This window comes from Pipra filicauda, unplaced genomic scaffold, assembly GCF_003945595.2.
Source record: "Pipra filicauda isolate LSUMZ 115617 unplaced genomic scaffold, ASM394559v2 scaffold193_size2426894_pilon, whole genome shotgun sequence".
Classification (NCBI taxonomy): domain Eukaryota; kingdom Metazoa; phylum Chordata; class Aves; order Passeriformes; family Pipridae; genus Pipra; species Pipra filicauda.
In genome coordinates this window covers 2,396,389-2,416,346 of record NW_024104302.1, presented here as the reverse complement: position 1 = coordinate 2,416,346, position 19,958 = coordinate 2,396,389, and the positions used below count along the sequence as shown (strand labels likewise).

General features: G+C 47.8%; 1 protein-coding gene across 1 annotated transcript; it reads right to left on the bottom strand.

Annotated features, from left to right (window-relative positions):
* Positions 1 to 1,799: 1,799 nt before the first annotated feature.
* Positions 1,800 to 19,277, bottom strand: TOP2A (DNA topoisomerase II alpha). Its single transcript, XM_027746512.2, has 35 exons — positions 19,203 to 19,277; positions 18,611 to 18,754; positions 18,331 to 18,421; positions 17,845 to 17,908; positions 17,256 to 17,401; positions 16,999 to 17,096; positions 16,489 to 16,701; positions 16,123 to 16,296; positions 15,836 to 15,937; positions 15,240 to 15,377; positions 14,988 to 15,126; positions 14,559 to 14,716; positions 14,048 to 14,173; positions 13,504 to 13,614; positions 13,306 to 13,411; positions 12,815 to 12,924; positions 11,989 to 12,081; positions 11,419 to 11,533; positions 10,984 to 11,105; positions 10,381 to 10,529; positions 9,852 to 10,083; positions 9,608 to 9,742; positions 9,310 to 9,510; positions 8,561 to 8,756; positions 7,265 to 7,356; positions 6,962 to 7,108; positions 6,770 to 6,853; positions 6,466 to 6,666; positions 5,454 to 5,559; positions 5,046 to 5,186; positions 4,460 to 4,604; positions 4,265 to 4,326; positions 4,022 to 4,147; positions 2,815 to 3,008; positions 1,800 to 2,421 (listed from the first exon to the last, which is right to left on the bottom strand). The coding sequence occupies exons 1-35, from the start codon at positions 19,233 to 19,235 to the stop codon at positions 2,284 to 2,286; spliced, it is 4,632 nt and encodes a 1,543-aa protein (XP_027602313.2). The 5' UTR covers positions 19,236 to 19,277; the 3' UTR covers positions 1,800 to 2,283.
* Between the last annotated feature and the right edge of the window lie 681 nt (positions 19,278 to 19,958).

Genomic DNA, 19,958 nt, shown 5'->3' with positions numbered 1-19,958 from the left:
TCAGTGCTGGGGGGACGCCGTGCCCGTGAGGTCAGGCCCCAGTGGCAACGCAGCCCCTCCAGCTCTCCATCCTCCTGCCATTCCTGAATGCACCACGATGTCCCCACTCACGGGAGGGTGGCCGGGCAGTGCCAGCCCAGCTCAGCCCTGTCACAAGTGTCCCCAGGCATCCGCTGTGCCAAGAATTCCCTCCCCAGGGATGGGTCCAAGGACACCAGCTGGAGCAAGACCAGCACGTTCCCCATCCCTTGTCCCCCCAAATCCCAGGAGCCCCCCCAGTGCCCTGGTACCTGCGGAGGCTGCGGTCCACGGTGTGCCAGCGCGGCTGGCGCCGGCTGTCCAGGGCTGTCCAGGACTGTCCGGTCCCTTGTCCGGCTGGGCTGGGATAACGGTCCCACAGCCACGCCTGGAGTCCTTTTAAAGGGACAGAGCAGCCACAGGGGCACGCAGAGAGGAGGGAAGGGCTTGGAACTGCTGGGGGGGAGGTGGTGGTGGTGGGGTCTCATGGACAAACGCTGCCCCTGCCCAGGGCTGGGAGCTGCCCAAGGCACAGGTTGGTGCAGGGGCAGTGGCCCCCTCTGTGCAGAAATGCCCCCAAACCTTGGCCTCCCTAAACCTGCAGGGCCTCAGGTCCCCAAGCCACAGCATTTGGCCCCCAAAAGGCTCCCCCAGTGCTGGCGTTGCCCCCCGGACCTGTCAGATCCTGGGTGCACCCAGCCGTGGTGGCACAGCTCCTGCTGGGGGCTGGGCTTTGCCCCATGGTGCCCAGGGGATGCTCATGGCTGGCACTGGCCCTCCCTGACCCAGGACACTGTGCCCAGACTGTCAGGGGGCCCATGGATCTTCCCATGGCTCTGTCACGTGTGATCCCTGCAAGAAATCCCCCATGGCATGGCTGGGCTCCCACCCGCCCCTGCCTGGCCAGGGCGGCACCAACGGCCTTTGCCAGCACCTCAAATCCCCTTTCCAGTAACAGGAGCAGAGCCTGGACAACACAGGTCACCCTCAGAGCCTGTTTGCCCCTTGGGGACATGCAGTGCCCCTGGTGGGTCACAGTGCCCCTGGCATCCCACAGCTCAGCTCCCATCCAGCAGCACCTCCAACACCCCACCCAAGGAGATTTTGGAATGGGGAAACCCCTGGTACGGACACTGTGGTGCACTCTGTGTGTTCCCAGAGCTCTCCCTCCACGTCTGGGTGGTGCTGGGGTTCTGGGAGCAGCCCCACAACCCACCCGTGGCCTCGTCATGGGTCGTGACAACGGTTCTGCAGCAGAGGAGCCGTAAATAGCCCGGCCCTCGGAGGGGACGCGCCGGAGACACTCTCCAGAGCCAGTGGAAAATCTGACAGTGCTTTCCACACTTGACTGGGTTCCAGCAAAGCACCGATAATGTGGGGGGCCCTGGGGCTTCATGGAATGGTTTGGGTTGGAAGGGACCTTAAAGCCCACCCAGTCCCACCCCCTGCCATGGGCAGGGACACCTCCCACTAGCCCAGGTTGTTCCAAGCCCTGTCCAGCCTGGCCTTGGACACTGCCAGGGATGGGGCAGCTACAGCTGCTCTGGCCCAGCAGCTCCTCCCGTGCTGGGGACAACAGGGGTGTTCACAGGAATTTGGCTGGGGAGCCACAGTGGCCACAACCAGTGGGGAAGTGGCCAACCAGCCCAACACCCCCAGAGCTTGTGCCAAACCCTCTGCTCTGGCAGAGGGAGGGAGGGCCTAGCACAAGCTCTGCAGTGGTTATTTTCCTAAAAACAAACACTCAAATTCAGTGAAGAAAATAAGTATAAACACTTTTATTAGACAAATATTAAAAAAGACAAACTCAGGACAACAAAGAAAAACACAAAAAATATTTACAGGGAGAATTGCTGGAAAAATGGCTCCAGCTCACCTGTGTCAGGTGGTGGAGTTAAGTTTGTATATTTTAGTATTTTAAGATATTTCATGAGGGTTGCATCAATTTTAAAAAATTTGGCATGTTCTGAAGTCAACTTTAACACTAAAATGACCACAAAGTGTCAAATAACAGGGAAGAGGGAAGTGTGGCAGCACTCACTGGGCACGTGGCTCCAGTGCTCACAAAAAAGGGGATGTTCTTGTTTCAACAAATCTAAATTATTAAAAACCAAGAGAAAACGAGCTGTGTTCACCTGTAATGAACATTTTTGGAGTGGCTTGTATTTGGAGATGATTTCCTAGGCTGAGGTGGTCGTTGGTGGGAGCTCCAGAGCTCTGCTGAAAGCTCTTTGTGAGTCAGGAGTTTAAAATTGTCCTAAAACCTCAAAACATGTCATCCTCTGAGGACTCCTCCAGGTACTGGACGGGCTTTTTGGCACGGCCAGGCCTGGCCTGGGGCTGGGCTACGGGGCTGTTGGCACTGGGCTCAGCGGTGAAGGTGTCATCCTGCAGCTTGGATTTCTGCAGGGAAAGCAGGGAAAGAGTCATGGATCTGAGTATCCCCAGGGAACAACAGTGAGCATCACAGGCCCGCTGTGCCACAGGTACAGTGGGTGTCTGGCCCTTATTAGGGAAAGGTTCTTCCCCCAGAGGGTGGTTGGCACTGACCAGGCTCCCCAGAGCAGGGGACAACGTTCTCAGGGAGAGGGGGGGGATTGCTGGGGTGTCCTGGGCAGGGCCAGGAGTCAGACTCAATGATCCTTGGGGGTCCCTTCCAGCTCAGGAGATTCCACGATCCTGTGACCACCCTGTTCCCCACAGGCAGGCAGAGGCTTAACCCCCACCAGCTTTTCCTGCCAGAACCGACCCCGCTCCCTGTGGATCCCCTGGCACTGACGGGTGCAGGGCACAAACCTTTGATGCCACGGATTTGGAAGGCTTCGAGCCAATATCCAAATCGGAATCCGAGTCCAAGGAGCTCGGCTGCCTCTTCATGGCCTTCCTCCCCTTGGCGTTGTCGCCCTTGGCGCGCGGGGGTCCCTCCTTCGCCGCTGGCTTGGGCGCAGCCTTTTTCTTGGCCAGCATGTCCACGATGGAGGGCTGGTTCTCTGGAACAGAACGCGGCGTTAAATCCCCGCTTCGCTCCTCTCTCGTTCCCAGCTTGGGAATTACTTCCAACACAAACAGGCTCGGCGCTGCCGAGGGGTCAGCGCGCAGGTCGCCTCCGTTTGAAGCCGGGGTTTCTAGAAAGATCTCTCTTCCCCGGGTGATGAGGAATGAGGCTGTTTATCTGCTCAGTTCCGCTACGTTTAGAGGATCAAATTAAAAAGGTCCCCAAAGCAATTTACAGACTATTTCAGTTTGAAAAGTTCTGGACTCTCAAGGATCTGTGGCCCACCTCAGACCTTCAAAGTCCTGCACAGGGAGGAAGGAACTTCCCAAACGCTCACTTGGGGATTCTTTCTTACCTACATTTTGACATTTTTTAAGAGCATCTTGAAGCACATCTCCCAGTTCAGCTCATTTCTGAAGGATAACAGGTTTTCTCAGTTTAGGAGTGGAAGTAACACACTATTTTCCTGCTGGGATTAACAGCCAGTTGATTCCATTTGGAATATGCAAACCAGCGTCAAAATCTGACAAAATTTGGGCAGTTTAGTTTAAAAAAACCCCACAAGTCAAATGCCAGAGATGGACGAGGTGGAGCCAGCACTGGAGACATCAAACTGCCCCAAAAAGCTTTTCTGCCTCCTGGGAAGCTCCCAGGCTGCTTTCTTCCCAAAAAGACACAAAGTAAGACATAGACTGCAAGACACAAATTCCACCCGGATTATTCCTGCCAAGTATTACATAGCCCTGTAGGAAGCATTCACTTTTCCTGTTCCCAAACTAAGACTCCCTCCCTCCAAGCATGTCCAACATGAACTAGAACATGATATGTTTGGAAACAGACCTCTTAAACATGACAACAACCAGAGAACCTCTGCCACAAACCTCAGATCTTTGCTGAAATGAAAACTCCAGTTGCTCAGGCCCTGGAGCGCCGAGCGAAATCACTCGGATCGTTTCCCACAGGAATTATAATTGTGCTCCAGAAATGATGTTGCTGAGCTGCCCTTACCCTTGGTGGCTCCAGCCTTCTTGGCTGCAGAGGGTTTTTTGGGCCCAGCCTTGGGGCCCGGCACTGGGACAGAGGGAGCAGCGGGAGCCTGGCCCACGTTGTCATCAGTGACATCTGGGACTTGAACTGGGAAAGGGAGCACAAAGTCAGTCTGAAAGAGCCAAATTGTCCCCCCTGCTCTGCCCTGTGCACTCCCCCAAGGGGTTTTGGGACAATCCACAGGTTTAGAGGTCTCTCACTCACTGGGGACAGCGTTTGGCTCTGCCTTTTTCTTGGGAGCTTTCACTGCTTTTTCAGTGTTTTCCCTGGAAGACAAAACCCCGAGTATTTTTTCAGTTTATGACGCGCTAAATAGGTGCCTTGAAAAAAACCAGAGCTATGAATTTATGTGTAGCATTAAGTACAACCAATCTTCAGTGGCTACGGAGAAATACTCACTTGGGAGCAGCTCTGGGCTTGGGAGGAGGCTTTTCCTTGGAGTTTGTATCCGAGTCAGAGCTGCCTGCACTGTCACCCTGGAACTCAGACTCCTCATCAGAGCTGGAGGAATTTGAGTCTGAAATGACCATGGTCTTGACTTTGGCTGATGGAAGGACACAGATGTGTTATTTTACACATTTGGCAACATGCAGCTCAGCTTCTTTTTCAATATTTTAGCTGCAGTTATTAAAAAATAAAGATCTGAATAAAAACAAGCAGATGCTGAGACTGCCAGGGAGAAGACTCCAAATGACAAGTGTGTTCTGTCATTTGGAGGCTTCCAACCTCACCCACAACACGTTTAATTTGCCAAGACAGTTGTGTAATTAAACCAAATAACCATATTGTTCTAGATGCCCTTTTCTGCTTTTCCTTGAATGTGTGCACAAATGGTAGAAATATTTAATTGTTTTAGACAGTAAAATAAAGAAGCCTTTTAAAAATCATTTCTGAATGTGATCTGAGGCTCTGGGATCTCCCTAAATAGTCTGTTCCATTTTCTCCTCCACAGATTATCCCTCTCTGCAGCCGTGTCCTCACTCACCTGCTGCCTGACGAACCACTCGTTCCCTTTGAGGAGGTGCTTCAAAATCAGACTCTGAATCAGACCCTGAGTCAGACCAAGGGTTTCGTTTCTTGGTTTTCTTTATTGGTTTGAAGGGTAGAGTGGCCTGTCTCTTAGCTCCTGAAAAATAGTGGGAGGCAGGATGAGCCAGCAAACTTCCATGTGTACTTCAGCAGTTCAAACTCAGCTTAGAAATACACTAAATTCAGAGGATTCTGGCTTAAACAAAGAGAAATAGGAATTTATCCTGCTTGACTGTTATCCAGGACCTCTTTCTCCCCTAGTTTTTCCAAAACTCCCGATCCCAGGTGTTGGTCACCACCTTCAGGAAGAGGTCAAATAACCAAATTGACAACCCTTCCCCTCCCTTTCTACTGAGGGATTTACCTGGCTCAGTCTTCAGCTTCTGTGCTAATCTCTGCTTCAGGCCTGAAGGCTCCTTCTCTCCGGATGTGTTTTCATCCTGATTCTCATCAAATTCAGATTTTTCACTCTGCAGATGCAGATACCAAACAGTGAGTCAGCTCCCGGAGAGGAGGCACGGGGGGTGATGGAGGAAGGAGCTGCTTATTTTAGACGTGTAAGAGTTAGTGATACAAGAAACCTGACTCTGTGAAACAAACTGTGTGTGGAACTGATTACAGACAGGATCTGCAAATCAGACAGGATCTGTCCCCAAATCAGGTGACTAAAACAGCAAAACCCAACAGGAACAAAAACAGGAACTCAGGCCCCACTCCTGAGTGCTCCAGTCCTGCCACTGGGACAGCCCTGGGGGAAGATGAGGATGCAGAGCTGGACAGGGTGGGATAAAAACAACAGTGGAAGTTATTTGGAAAAACTGTTGGGTGGAACCATGTGGAGGAAAGGTTTCCAGGGCCAAACAGGTGAGGGGGTGGGTTAGTTTTCTCTGCTGGAAATGGCTGAATGGCACAATTTCAACTAGTTCTATAAAAAGAGTTCAGTCTTCTTCATCTCCTTGATATGGAGAACAATGATGGCATTAATTGGCTGAAAGCATTGCTGGGAATGCAAAGGCTGTTCTGGAGAAGGGAATTTACTGGCTGTGCTTCCTGCCTGCTAAAGGGTTTATCAAATTCCCAAGATACCCGGAACAACCATGTTTGCACCTGCCTCTCCATTTCTGAGCTACCAACCCACCTGACACCGTGATGTGTCAAGATTTCCCTCTAAGCCATCTCCTGATACGTTAGTGAATTGTTGTCCTTTAGACTGACACCCCCTTTCCCAGTGCTCCCCAAGCCCTAAGGGGTTCTGTCCCTCTCCTTGAACAGCTGCTGCAGCAGGACAAGTCCAGCTAACAAGGACTTGCATTTCTTTAGGACTGCACTGAAGAAAATATAAAGAAAGACTGAGCATTTGGAATGTTCCTTTGTACCTTTATCTTCTTCTTAGTTTTCTTTTTCTCTGCCTCTGCCTTCATCTCGGCAGTGATCCGAGGAACAACCCTGACGCCATGAGGGGATGGCATCACTTCTGGCAGCTGGGCCTTCTTCACCTTTGCTTTCCCTCCTTTCACCTTCAGAGGTTTGCCAGCAATCCCTGCCATCTCATCCTGCGCTTGCTTGGCCTCCACTGCCTGCAGAGGGGAGCACAAAATAACACAGAAAACCCCCAAAAGTCAATAAAGAGCTGGTGGATAAGATGAGGGAGTGGGTCATCTGCACTGAGCATCGACATACATCGAGTTCCTCAACGAAGGCAGCAAGGTCTTCCTTCCACAGGTCAGAGGGACTCTTGAGCTTGAGGTTTTCCAGCTCCTTTTGCTAAAGGGAAGCATAAATGATAATCATTAGTCATGTATTTCAATCCACCAGCCAAAAAAAAAAAAAACCCACCCAACACATTATATATAAGCAAAGGAAGGCACATACTTTGTTATCCCTCTGCTTGCAGAGCTCATCTTTCTTCTCCTTGGTCAGATACCACAGGGGCATGTTCAGCAGGTAGTTGAAGTCTGGGCCAGAAGCTGCAGCTGGTTCTTTGTCACTCTCTTCCTCCTCCTCTTCCTTTTCTTCTTCCTGAATATGGATTTGAAACAAACATTGTCAACAAATACCCTGACACACAAGGGTAGGGCTATTGAATCCTGTGGATAGAAAAGGACCTGAGGCCTCTGTATGGATTATGAAGCCTCAGAGCCAGCTTGGGTGTACTGAGGATGACCGAGGCATTACCGTGTTTTGCGACTCCTTCCAAGCCTTCACCGGATCAGACTCGTACCCTCTCTGGATAAGAAGCTGAATCAGTTCTTTCTTGGGTTTGTTTTCTGCAAACAGACATTTCAGGATTGTCACTCAGTGACTACCACTTGCTATCAGGAGCGACTGATGAGCTTTACGTTTTGGATCCCTGCATCCTACAGGACTCCAAACCAGCCTTTCCTCATCACAGCTGGGACATGTGGAGGAGCCTGAATAACACCTGAAAAGCTCCTACTTAGGAGGTGATTTGTCAGGGTAGCATTGGTCCTGTAGCTGCCAGAGCACTGTAAGTATTTTTCTTTGTTTCCATAGGCATTTCCCCTGCTTTAAGTAGTTTTTGAACTTGGAAAAAAAGGTGTGATGGTATAAAACAGGTTTCATGATAACAGGCAGGTGGAGGAAAAAAGCCCTGGTAGCTTGGTATAGCTTGCACCTCATTAGACATCACCTGGGAAATTTATGCTCTGAGTGCCCAACCACTGGAAATGCTTCAGCTGGAATTTGCTCCTTTTTAAGGTATCAGAAGCAATCAACCATGAGACACAAATACAAATGAAACCAGCTCTGGCAGCCTTGGAACTACTTATTAAAAAAAAAAAAAAAACAAACCCAAGAAAATGCATTTCAAGGGAATTATTTCTCTTCCTGAGCTCAGACAGACTCGGCTGCTGGGATTACTGGGCTGCCTTCAGACACAAACCACAAAGCATCTTATGACACGTTGTCTGGCCTCATCCTCTGTGAAGGCAGCGAAACACAGCCCGTCTTTAACACCGAGGGGGGAAAAGTGGATTGCAAAATGTGAATGTTGGGAACAAAGATCTGCTTCTTTTTCTAGCTCATGATTCTCAGATGCTGCTACTTGGGTATCTTCTAAGTTTGAACCCTCGGTCCACTGAGAACACGATTTGGAATATTTTTGCAGAGGTTCACAAAGACGAGGGACAGAGACATGGGTTCTTAAGAATGCATTTCACAGCAAACACTGCCCCTTCCTAACACCACACACAATTAACTCTTACTCCTACCGAGTTAGAAATAGATAGAAATTATTGCTAAATTATTAAAAAAAATTCTACTCTCAAAAAATTGTCACACACAGACCAAGGATACTCTGGGAAGCATTTTCCTCTTGCATGTCACCGGAACAGAGATAAGCTCTGGTGTGGTTTGTAAGAGCCAGCCCGAGGCCGAGTGGGTGCTGACAGAGCTCAAGGGGGCACCCAGTTCTCCCAGTTCACAGTCCCAGTCACCAAGAACAACACCCACCGATCACGATTTTGCCATCTATTTTCTCCAGGATGAAGCGAGCCTGGTTGCTCAGCTTTGCAGACTCAGCACCCAGCATCCCAATAAGCCATTCCTTCCTCAAACTGTAATATCGGAGCCGGAGCTCAAAGAATTCCTTAAGAATATCCTGGGGAGAGTCGTACTTCTTGAGAAAGCCGACATGGTCAAAGAGAACCTGGAGGAAAATGAGGGAACATGGGCATTATGATGATAAAACTGATTCCAAACCCACTGAAAATTAACTGTAACACAGGTGTGATGATATCACTCAATTATTAACTGACAAATTATCAAACTTATCAGTGTTACTCGAGAAGCTACTTCAGTTTGTGAGCACAGCAGCAGAGACAATTTTAGAATTGCAACGTTTTTTTGAATACCCATAGCAGGGTTAAGGTTACTTCGATCTTAAGGCTCTGTGCAGGACTAACATATCCAGCTTCACACATTGTCAGGAGCCAGACGCTCAGTGCCCGTGCTGCTGGCTCAGAGGGCTCTGCAAACTGTGATTTCAGATCACTTTGCCTCCTTCAGGCAAACCATCCACTCTGGGCCCACGCCCAAGCCAGGCTCTTGACCTTTGAAAGCTGATTTAAAACCAGTAACAGCAGAAAAATCGAAGTGAATAGGTTAATGCCAAAGAGGATTTTTGTTTCACGCAACGACTGCAGCTGTCCACAGAGTCTGAGTTAAACCAAGAAATTCCTTCAGCAAAATCTGTCACATACCATGGAGTTGCATGTTAAACTTGTCTGGAGTTTGAAGACCTTATGCAGCCCCACAGCTTCGGCTTCTGCCAGTTTTTCCTCAGTCATCTTCACGATGAACTTCACTGTGGTGTCTGTGTGATATTCTTTATAGTCTGTGATGAGAGGGGGGGTCTTCTCAGTCCCATTCAACATCGGCTCCAGAACCTGCTCTTTGTAAGTCTGAGAAAAGAAACAAAGTCAGACCCAAACCCCACTAACCCCTTTTTGCTTTACAGGGCAGACTATACATTCCCAGGGCAAATTCCCTGTCTGTTACCTGTGTCCATGTTCTGACAGGCAGCTCAGTGATCTCGATGGTTGTAGAATCAAGGATGGACACTTCACCACTAATCACGTACTGATTAGGCCCCAGCTCGTCTATGGTGCCTTTGAAATTCTTGTAACTGGGAAGCTGAGCAGAACAAACACTGGATTCAGCTTTGTGCAGATGCATTCCCATCAAATGCTCAGTATGAGCTCGATAAACCAACGAGCGGGACATTTGGTTTTTAATTATTTACCATTGGCAGTGGCTCTTCTCCATCCATCAGCCGACGGATATTATTCACAACTTCCCTGATATCGAAGTTGGGGATTTTACAGGCCCAGCCAGTACCAATCCCTTCAGCCCCGTTGACCAGCACCATTGGGATGATGGGCATGTACCACTCTGGCTCCACACGCTGGTTGTCATCATAGAGGAACCTCAGGATGTTGTCGTCCATCGGTGGGAACACCAGTCGTGCCAGGGGACTGGAATGGAGAAGGGAATTCAAGCCCAAATTCTCATTACAGAACATGATGGCCACACAAAAAAGAAACTTCCTGAATTTTTTTGTTCCTGCTTCCATTTCCATATTCTCTGCTCTGATAACCGAGCTTCCATACCTGAATCTAGCACCCAGATCTCACTTCAGTTGCTGCTACTCTGGGCATGCAAGCAGTCCAAAGTTTTAAAGGGAAAAAGTCAATTCATTTTTCAGTCTAATTTGCTGTAAGATTGGGTCCTGCCAAGAATCTTTTGGACAGTAAGAACTCTGTAATGCTGACCTGAGCATGGTGAAGATGTATCGAGGGCTGGCAGAGTCCTTCCCCCCGTGCAGTCGTGTGCCAAACTGACCGATGGGCTGGAGCAAGTTGAGGTTGTTGCTGCCCACGAAGTTCTGAGCCAAGTTAATGATGGTCATCATCAGGGCGGCCTGAAACGAAGGAAGGTGCAAAGCTGAGCGTGCAGAATGCTTCAGGGTGACTAGAAATGTCCTAGTGACCCACGGCTCTACTGCTGTCTACCTGCTCTGAAACCTCCAGTGAAAGATTCTGTTGGGTCTCTGCAGGGAATCTTGTTTTAGTGCTTAACTTCTCCTGGCACAGGCAGAAAGGTTATTAACTTCTGCCTAGATCCATCCCAAATAAAGCGAGTTTTTCTTGTTCTTCTTTTGGAACAAACTGTGCTCCCATGAAATCCAGGCAGGGCAGGCAGAGTGACCAACCTCAGATTAAATTAATTTTGGAGCATTAATAGCAGCTAAACAGCCACTTCAACTTGGTGTTCACACTCCTAATTCTGCTTCAGAGGCATCGCCACTGTCATGCCAGCAGAAGGGCTTTTTGCCTTTCATTTAAAGTGTTTTGCAGGCCCAGGCAGGTCCTTACCTCACCGTGATGGTATGAGGACATCTCAGCCACGGAACCGGCCAGCTGAGCCACCTTCACCTCCCGCTTATCGTTTCGTTTGAAGCAGGTGAATAAAACCTTCCTCTGACCCGGCTTCAAACCTGTATAAAAAAGAAAAGACCTCGTGGTTAGAACACGTGATGTGTTTCACTTGGCTTCTGCTCTCTAGAGACACAAGAACTACTTATCCACCCAGAGATCCTGCACCAGGTGAGTAAGGTATTTGCAATAATATACTACAAAATGGACAAGACATCTAATCCAAAGTTGAAAAAAGCTTGGACAGCAGAAAACAGGCTTCAGGACACTGATCCTGAAACTCAGTGGGTTCCCTGAGGCTGACAGGACATCAAACACCCATTTATTAAGTTCTAGGGACACACCATGCAGAATCACTACCTAGAAATCACTTACCATCAACCAGTGATGGGATTGATCTCTCATTATCCGAGTTTGAGAACAGCACTAACTCCTTGTTGATGAAGTCGTTGTAGGTCAGGTAACTGGTGTTTTTCCCATAGAGATATTCCTAAGAAAATCAAGTGGAAGATTGCCTTAATTTAACAGGGCCTAATCTGCTCTTGGCTAGTTTCACTGAAATGGGAACTCTTGTAAGACCAGCTAAATACAGCTCGAGCCCTGACACTCCTTGCATGGCAAAGGGAAACATTTGCCATGATGCAGGCCCATTTTTTTTGGGAAATAAAGTCTTCATCTGGTCCTGCTCGAGCTATTGTTTCCCTATTGATAAAGTAATTTGAAAGATAAGAGTTAAAAATGAAATTAACCGCTGGATAATTGACAACGAGGCTACACTGATAAGGGCAGAGAAGAAGCTGCTCTGCAAAACCCTGACACATTTTCAACGTCCTCTAATTCCGGGCCTGACTCAGTGACTGAGCCGTGTGCAGTGCCGGGATGAAGCTGAGAACAGCCCCAGGCAGAGACTGGGAACCAGTTTGCTTGGGAACATAAACCTTTTACCTCTGGCAGACCGTGCAGCTTCCGTTGTCTCCTATCCTCCATGAAATTAGTCAGCCACTCCTTTCGCTCTTCTATCTTCTTCTTGCTAAAGGCCTGGGTGTTACAAAAGGAAAAGTAACTCGATTCTAGAACGTTCTGCAGTTGGGCATTATTGGATCAGTCGAGAAAAAGAAAGGAAGAGCTTGCCCAGGAGAATAACGTGCTAAACAGGCTGGCTTAAGAGCCCAAGTGCAATAAAAGGTTTCTGTAGCTAAACATAGTAAGAGCATAATTTCCACCAGTTTGTAGGAGATGGGGTAGTTAGTTTTAAATTTATAGGTTTTTAATGTATTAGCAGAAAACTAAAGCAGGTTTGGGGGGAGATAAATATTTTGGGGGAAAATTTGATTTTTTGGCATTGCCTAACAGCTCTGAATGTTTGAGTCAAGGGTTCCCTAAGGTGAAGTTCACAGAAACCAGGACTGTTTTAATCCACTGTTTCGCACTGGGGGAAAAAGGGGAGATCTAACTTGGAGCAAACTGCAGCAGAAAATATGCAGAAAAACGTTAGAGAAATATTTACTATTGTGCCTGAAAATGTCAATTGGTTTCTAGTGATTAGTTTGTTCTGAGCTATATTTAAAGCCCATCATTAAAAGGCTACTCTTGGCCTGAGGTCTGGGGGCACATTTGCTGCTCCTGGTTCGACTAAATCCGTAGCCTTGGTAACACAGAGATTGTCTCCAGCCCACGGGCCTCCAAGAGCATTTTAAGAGAAAATACCGAGCACTCTACAAGGTGAAATACCAAAGGTAGTAAGTCAGCAATTAAATCAAGTGTTAGTTACCAGGGTGATCGCAGCATCATCTTCAGGGCCAGAATATTTGAAGCCAATTCGGTGTCTTGCCATATCTGCAAAGTATTCTTTGGCCTCCTTCGATGTGCTGGTACCCAAACCTGCAGGGACAGCAGAGTTAATCCTAACGACTCTTTGCTTAAATTAAGTTGCAGTTCAAAGAAATATTTTGCTGTTGCCCAGTTTCTGTGATGTATCACATGAATGGACAGTGTGAAGATGACTTTCTGAAAACTTTGGTTACTTCAGAATGAGATGTATCACAAAAGTCATAAGAATTACAATTCAGTGAGCAGTGGCACGTTGTACTTTTGGATTTTGTCTGTAACTCACGTAGATATCTGAAATGTAACTGGAATATCTTAGGAGGGAAGAGACACAGAACACACCTGATCCAAACCTTTCTGCAAAGCAGGACTGACTTGAATCATCAATCCTCTGACTTGGACCACTGAATTTCACTATATTAAGTTTTTACAAACCTTTGTAGTACTTGATTTTCCATGAGTTGTAGTTCTGTGTACTGCTTTTCCATTCTTCAAACTCAGGAATGCTGTAGAATGCAATTTCTTCTTTATTTTTAGAGGCCTGCGATAGAGAAATATTTTAACTGTGAAATTAGAGGCAGATTTGGAGCTGTGAATCCTCACCCACTCACCTGATCATCCCCCAAGCCTCACCTTTATGATGGGAGTAATGAATTCTTCCAAAAAGTTGTGTCTTATAAGAGATGGCCAGTTGTGATGGATGAAATTAATCAGCAAACCTTTGATGTGTGACCCATCCTGATCCTGAATTAAAAAGGAAAAGCCATATTTTATCGGGGGCATGAGGGGACTGACAATTGTTGGCTTAACAGCAAATGGTTCTATAATTCCACCTAAGTGACCCTATTAACTCACTTCTAAAAAGGTGACCACGTGTTTTTTAACTGCTGAAAATTGAGAGGAACCAAAAAGGCAGATTTTTGGTGAAAAAAGGTGTCAAGGACTGCTCAAGGACCTTGAATCAGCAGACTTTAGCTGTTTGGTGGTTAGTCCCCCCTCTACTTTTTTGTTTTGTGGCTGAAATGATATTATGACCCACCAAAATACAGAATGAGAAAAAGAAATAAACACAGAGAATTAGGTACAACAGTGGGAGAAAAGCATGGTTTTCTTCTTTTCTCTTCATTTAAGAGTTAATTATTATCTTCTCCCAATTTTCAATTTAAATGAACCTAACCTGATCTGTCATGATCATAATCTTTCCATAGCGAAGAGTTTTTAAAGATTCTTGATCTTCATAGTTCTTTTTATACTGCAAACCCACAATCTTGATGATGTTGTTGATTTCGGCGTTTTCCATGATCTGAAAGACATCACACAGAGCAAAAACTTGCCTTTCAGACTCAAAATGCAGCTCAAGAAAGTATAAAATTACCCGTAAGTGAATCGTTGGCCGAGTTCTGCCTTGTTGGTGGTTTTTTGCTGTTTATAAACCTACCGTTTTCAGTGGTTAAATTACTCTACATCATTCCAAACATTTTCCAGTCCACAACACAAACATTATCCCCTCGGGCAAAACACCAAACAGGACTTAATCGATATTCCCACTTAACCAGCAAGGCAGGCTCAAGGTGAGAGCAGACACTTCACCTTGGAGCTGCAGTGCTCCAGGTGAGCAGCTGCACCAACTCGTTACACAAATCACACCACGCCTTCCATCACGTAACTGTAACCATTTTCCACCCAACCTGCTTATGAGAAGCTTCTCTGACGTTGAGGATTTTCCCACGAAGAGGAAATACTCCATATTTGTCTCTGCCAATCACTCCCAGACCAGAGACAGCCAGAGTTTTGGCTGAATCTCCCTCAGTCAGGATCAGTGTACAATCTAGAGAATTCTTGCTGCCTAAAAAAGAAGAAAATCGAGTCAGTTTTCTAATTAAGAAGTGAAATCGAAGCCTGCACACTCACAACTGAATGATAAATATCTTCTAACACAGGTTTTGTTGCACTGCACACAGTAAATGGGGATAAACATAGTAAACAGGGCCATAAAATGGGGGTAAAATTAAAATTACAGGTTTTCTCACTTTTCCTTAGGAGACAAATCTTTCATTTAACAACCAAGTTTTAACTGTTTTTGAATGAATTGGTTACAAAGGATGTCAAGCACTTACCAGCATCGTTGGCATCATCCAGTTTAGGGACACCCTTAATCTTGGAGTGTTTCACAGTGCAACATTTCTTATTCAGCTCACTCTGAGCTTTAAATTTTACCCAGTTTAGGATACTTTCCACAATGCCACAGCCAACTGCCTGCAATACAAAACCCAAGCCCAAACAGCTGTGGGAAAAGCCGCAACAATGATGGAATTTTTTGCTACAAAGTTTTACAGACATCCTGGTTGTCCCTGTTTATCAGTACTTACACCCTTAATGAATTTTTCACTTAGTTTACAGGTGGACCCAAAGCTCTTTGCCTGCAGAGTCATGTTCTCCTTAGTCTGAGAGTCAAAGGTTGGGTTTTCAATTAAGGCATTCACGAAAATCCACATGTGGTTCTTCACCTGTAGTCAAATACAGCAAGGATCACACTCTGTACAGGCTCAGCTCACCCATCAATCACACAGTGAGGAAAGACTCAGTTAGCACTGCAGGGTTTGGAACTTTCCTAAATGGTCTGGAAGAATTTTGGACAGCTAATGAACATTCACGAGCAATGTTAGATGATTTGGGACCTCAAGGAATTGGCATCTCTCAGCCTAAATGGGTGTTTTCTAGCAGGTACTGGGTTTTAGTGCATCTACACTGACTTAAGAGTGATTACAAAATACATCAGCAAAGCAAAGAGAATTGCCTTAAATTAGACAATGTGAGACTTCTATAATCAGCAACCCTATATCTACTATCTGTACAATGGAAATGTGTTATTAATAAAATCAACACAGTTATGCTTTAAGCTGGAGTTACAATTGGCAGTAACGCTCGAGTTGTGTTTCCCACTGGGGAAATTCTGATGTTGTACCTGGAAAGGCTTCACCCCAACTCCATTTTTGTTCTTCTTTTTCACCACATCGATGAGTTTGGTCACGATCTGGTCAGCGACGTAGTCAACGTGCCTGCCACCCTAAAGGAAACAGGACAAGGACCCGGGGTGAGGCCATTAAACCCCACAAATATCTATTGAAAAGTTTTAGCACAGTCTTTGCAATATTAACTATTTTTTACTAGAATACATACACTTAGAAATAGCCAAGAATATTAATCTTGAAGAATTTGGCGCTGGCTTGACTAAACACACTGAGAGGTTACCTTTGTGGTGGCAATGCTGTTGACAAAGCTGACTTGCTGGAAGCCTTTCTCACTCAAAGTCAAACACACTTCCCACCGGGAATTGACTTCCTCGTGGATAACCTTAAGTGCATTCCCAGTTTCATCGACCTTATCCTTCAGATAGAGGTCCACATAGCTGCGGAATCCTTTCACCTGCACACGGATGAGAGCAGACAACTGGTTGATAACAGCTCCCATAAATACTTAATGCACATCCTCCTGCAAAGTGGGTGCAGGAATGCCTCCTTTGCTGTGTGCAATGACAGGAATGGCTTCGACACAACCTCACCAGTTAAATGGCACGAGAAATGCAGGTATTTGCGTTTCTTTTCAATGCTCACTTACAGGCAGCCTCTGTCCATTCAGGAAAACTTTGACATCCTTTGTGGACCCAGCAATATCATACACTCTTCGAGACATCAGTGCTACGATGTCCTTATCCAGAACTGTCATCTTGAATTTGGACAGATCAGGTTGGAAAGTGACACAGGTGTAATCGTCTCCATCAAAGTATTTCAGCTTCATTTCTCCAGCCTTTCCCATGTTGTCTGTCCAGGTCTGAGGAAAGGAGCTTTTGTGAGTCGCAAGTTGAGCACACGCAAGTAACTACTGTAGTTTTTAAAAACAGTAAGCTGGTTTGAGTTCTAGATACTTTCAAATTTAACAAAAACTCTGGTTGAAAACCAGATTTTGACGCTGTCTGCTAATTTCATTGTTCCTTTGAATTATATTTTGTGGGTCAAATTTACTCTAAACATAATGCACTGAAGGTGTACCTAGATTTTTGAAACAAAACCTGAGGGTCTCATCAGAAAACCTCAGGTACAACCTCTCTGACATGAGAAGTGCTCCTACCTGCTTGAATAACTTTTTGTATTCACGACATCCAGTTTCCACAGTGAATTTCGTGCTGAATATATTGCACAGTTTGGCTCCATAACCATTCCTCCCCCCTGGAATTAGAAGGAACACAGACTTGTATTACTATCTTTGTCCAAAACTATCCAAAAGAATCCCAGACTAACAGGAGTTTGGCCACTTCAGCACAATCCAAAGGCAACTGTCAACAAGCAACAACGTTCTACAAGCTCAGTATGCAACTTCTTCCCCACCTGTGACTTTCTTCTCGTTGTCATTGTAGTTGCTGGAAGTCAGCAGCTGTCCAAAGATCAGAGCAGGCACATAGACCTTCTCCACTTTGTGTTCAACAACTGGGATACCTTTCCCGTTATTCCACACACTGATTGTGTTATTCTCTCTAAGGGAGGGAAAAAAAAAAATCCAACACAAAAAATGTGTTTTTAAGGCTGCAAACGACTGAGCTGTGAAGCAAGTTATAGAAAGGCTCTGGGGAAAGGCACCATTTCATCGGGAGCAAATCTGTGCTCAGCAAGTGCAGCAGCTGCCAGCAGAGGGGGGACAGGCAACACAGAAATCCCCAGATCTGCTCTAAAATGGACACACCACAGAACCCTCTGTGCTCCATCAGGATAAAAAGGCAGGAGGAGATGGAAAACAGCAGCAAGTAAAAAGCAGCCGTTTGCCCTGTCAGCCCTCTGTAAGAGACCAGGGGACTGAGCAAAGAGAAGGGCCTTCAGAGCTAGTGGATTAAGTTTGGGGTAACTCAGATCAGCCCCTGCAGTGCCACCCCAGCTTTGCAGAACAGCTGAAGGCAACAAACAACAATGAAATAAAACTTACACATCAATTGTGACTTTAATGCACGACATGTTTTTATCCCTCTGCTTGTTGTCTGAGGCGTTGACTAGAAAGAGAATATTGTTACTTTATTACATTCCAAATCGAGACAGAACTATGAAGTGTTTCAGTAGAATAAACACAAAAGATCAATGCAATGTCACTAATAATCATCTTGGCATGAAAATATTTTGTGAATTGCAAAGAGGAGTTCTACAAGTTATCACAGAATTATTCAGGTTGGAAGTGACCTTTGTGGGCATCAAGTCCAACCATTAACAGAAAAGGGAGAAGTCTGGTCTGAATGAAATCAGGTTTGTAATTGGATTTTTGAAATTGGGGTGTTTTTTTTTGTTTCCCATGAATGGCTTGCTTTTAAGTAGGGCTAATGAGTTCTTGATAAGTTCTTCTGTTTAGATCCAGTTTTGTAGGCATTCAACCCCTGTTAATAACCTGTCACTCACTGACTCGGGAGATCTGTCACCTTACCCAGAATCTCATCAAAGATTTTGTACAAGCCAGGCACGAAGGTCACAGGTCTGCAGTTGAGGCCAATGCCTTCATCAAAAACCCACATTTGCTGGGAAAAAAAAAGGAAGAACTTCATAAGTGCCCAGGGTACAGCCTCTCTTCTGTGCCACCCGTTTGGGAAGCAGATGTTTTGTGGTTGATAAGCAGATATTTCGTGTTTTGTAAACAGCTGTTAATGCCCCCCTCACCTGCCCTGAGGTGCTCGGGGGGCTCAGCCCTGCACCCCCCTGCCCCTTACCTGGGTGACCAGCTCCACGGAGCCGATGTAGGTGTCCGGCCGGAGCAGGATGTGCTCCAGCTGCGTCTTCTTCTGGTAGATGTGCTCCACCGAGAGCTTCTTGGGGCCATCGGCCTTGTGCGTCCGGGCGTTCTCGTCCGCGGGCTGTGGGGGGAAAGGGGAGAGGGAACGAGGGGTCAGGCTGGGGGAGAGGCCCGAGAGAACGGGGATGGGGGAACGGGGGGCTGGGGGAAGCGGCGGCGAGAGAGGCTCGGGGAGACCCTGAGGGGGTTTTGGGGAGAACCTGAGGGAGCCCAGGGGCGGGGGGGGGGGGAAGGTGCTGGGGAACGCTCGGTGAGACCCTGCGGAGGGTTTGGCGACGGCTGAAGGGGCCTGGGAAGACCTTGATAGGGCCCGGTATCACCCTGAGGGGGCCCAGGGAGACCCTGAGGGGGCCCTGGAGCGCTAAGGGGGTTTGGGGGAGACTCTGAGGGGGTCCGGCGGGAGCTAAGGCGCGGCCGGGAACACCGAGGGGGACGATGGCGGGGGGATACCCGAAGGCCCGCGAGGTCGGGGGTCGCCGAGCAGGGTCGGCGTCGGTCGCCGGACTCACCCGGAGGGGGGACGGGGGCTGCGCGATCTCCATGACGGCGGCGGCTGAGGCGGCGACGGCGGCGCCAACGGCCCCTTCAAACCTCCGCTCGTCCCGCCGAAACGCTCCGCCAATCCCCGCCCGCGCGGCCCCGCGGGCCGCCAATCACAGCTCTGGGGCGGGAACACGGTTCGAGGGCCCGCCTTCATTCTGTTCAATCAGAGACCGCTCCGCGCATTCGAACCGGCCACTCGGGAGGGAGAGCGGCGGGACGGGCAGCGAGACCGGCCAATGAGGAGCGAGGGGGGCGGGCACAGCGAGGGCCCTTTACCTTCGGGGTAGGGACGGACTGGGATGGACTAGGACAAACTGGGCGAGCCCGGGATGTACTGGGGTACACCGGGCCACACTGGGCGAGCCCCAGGGACCCACGTGGATACACTGGGACACAGTGTGGATCACTGGGACACAGTGTGGATCACTGGGATACACTGGGACACAGAGCAAGTTGAATCGCTGCCATACAGGGAACAGGCCCTGGGGACCCACTGGGACACACTGGGAATCACTGGGATATGCTGGGAAGTCCCATGGACACACTGGGACTCAAAGGGATAGGATACACTCAGCTTCTGGGGACACAACACTGACCTCAGTGACATGGAGCCCTGTGCCATCCCTGATCCCGCAGTGTCCCCTCCCAGTTTCTGCCAATCCCAAGGGGGCTGGAGCCCACTTCCAACCCCTCCTCCAGCCCCTTTCCCCATTCCTAGGTGG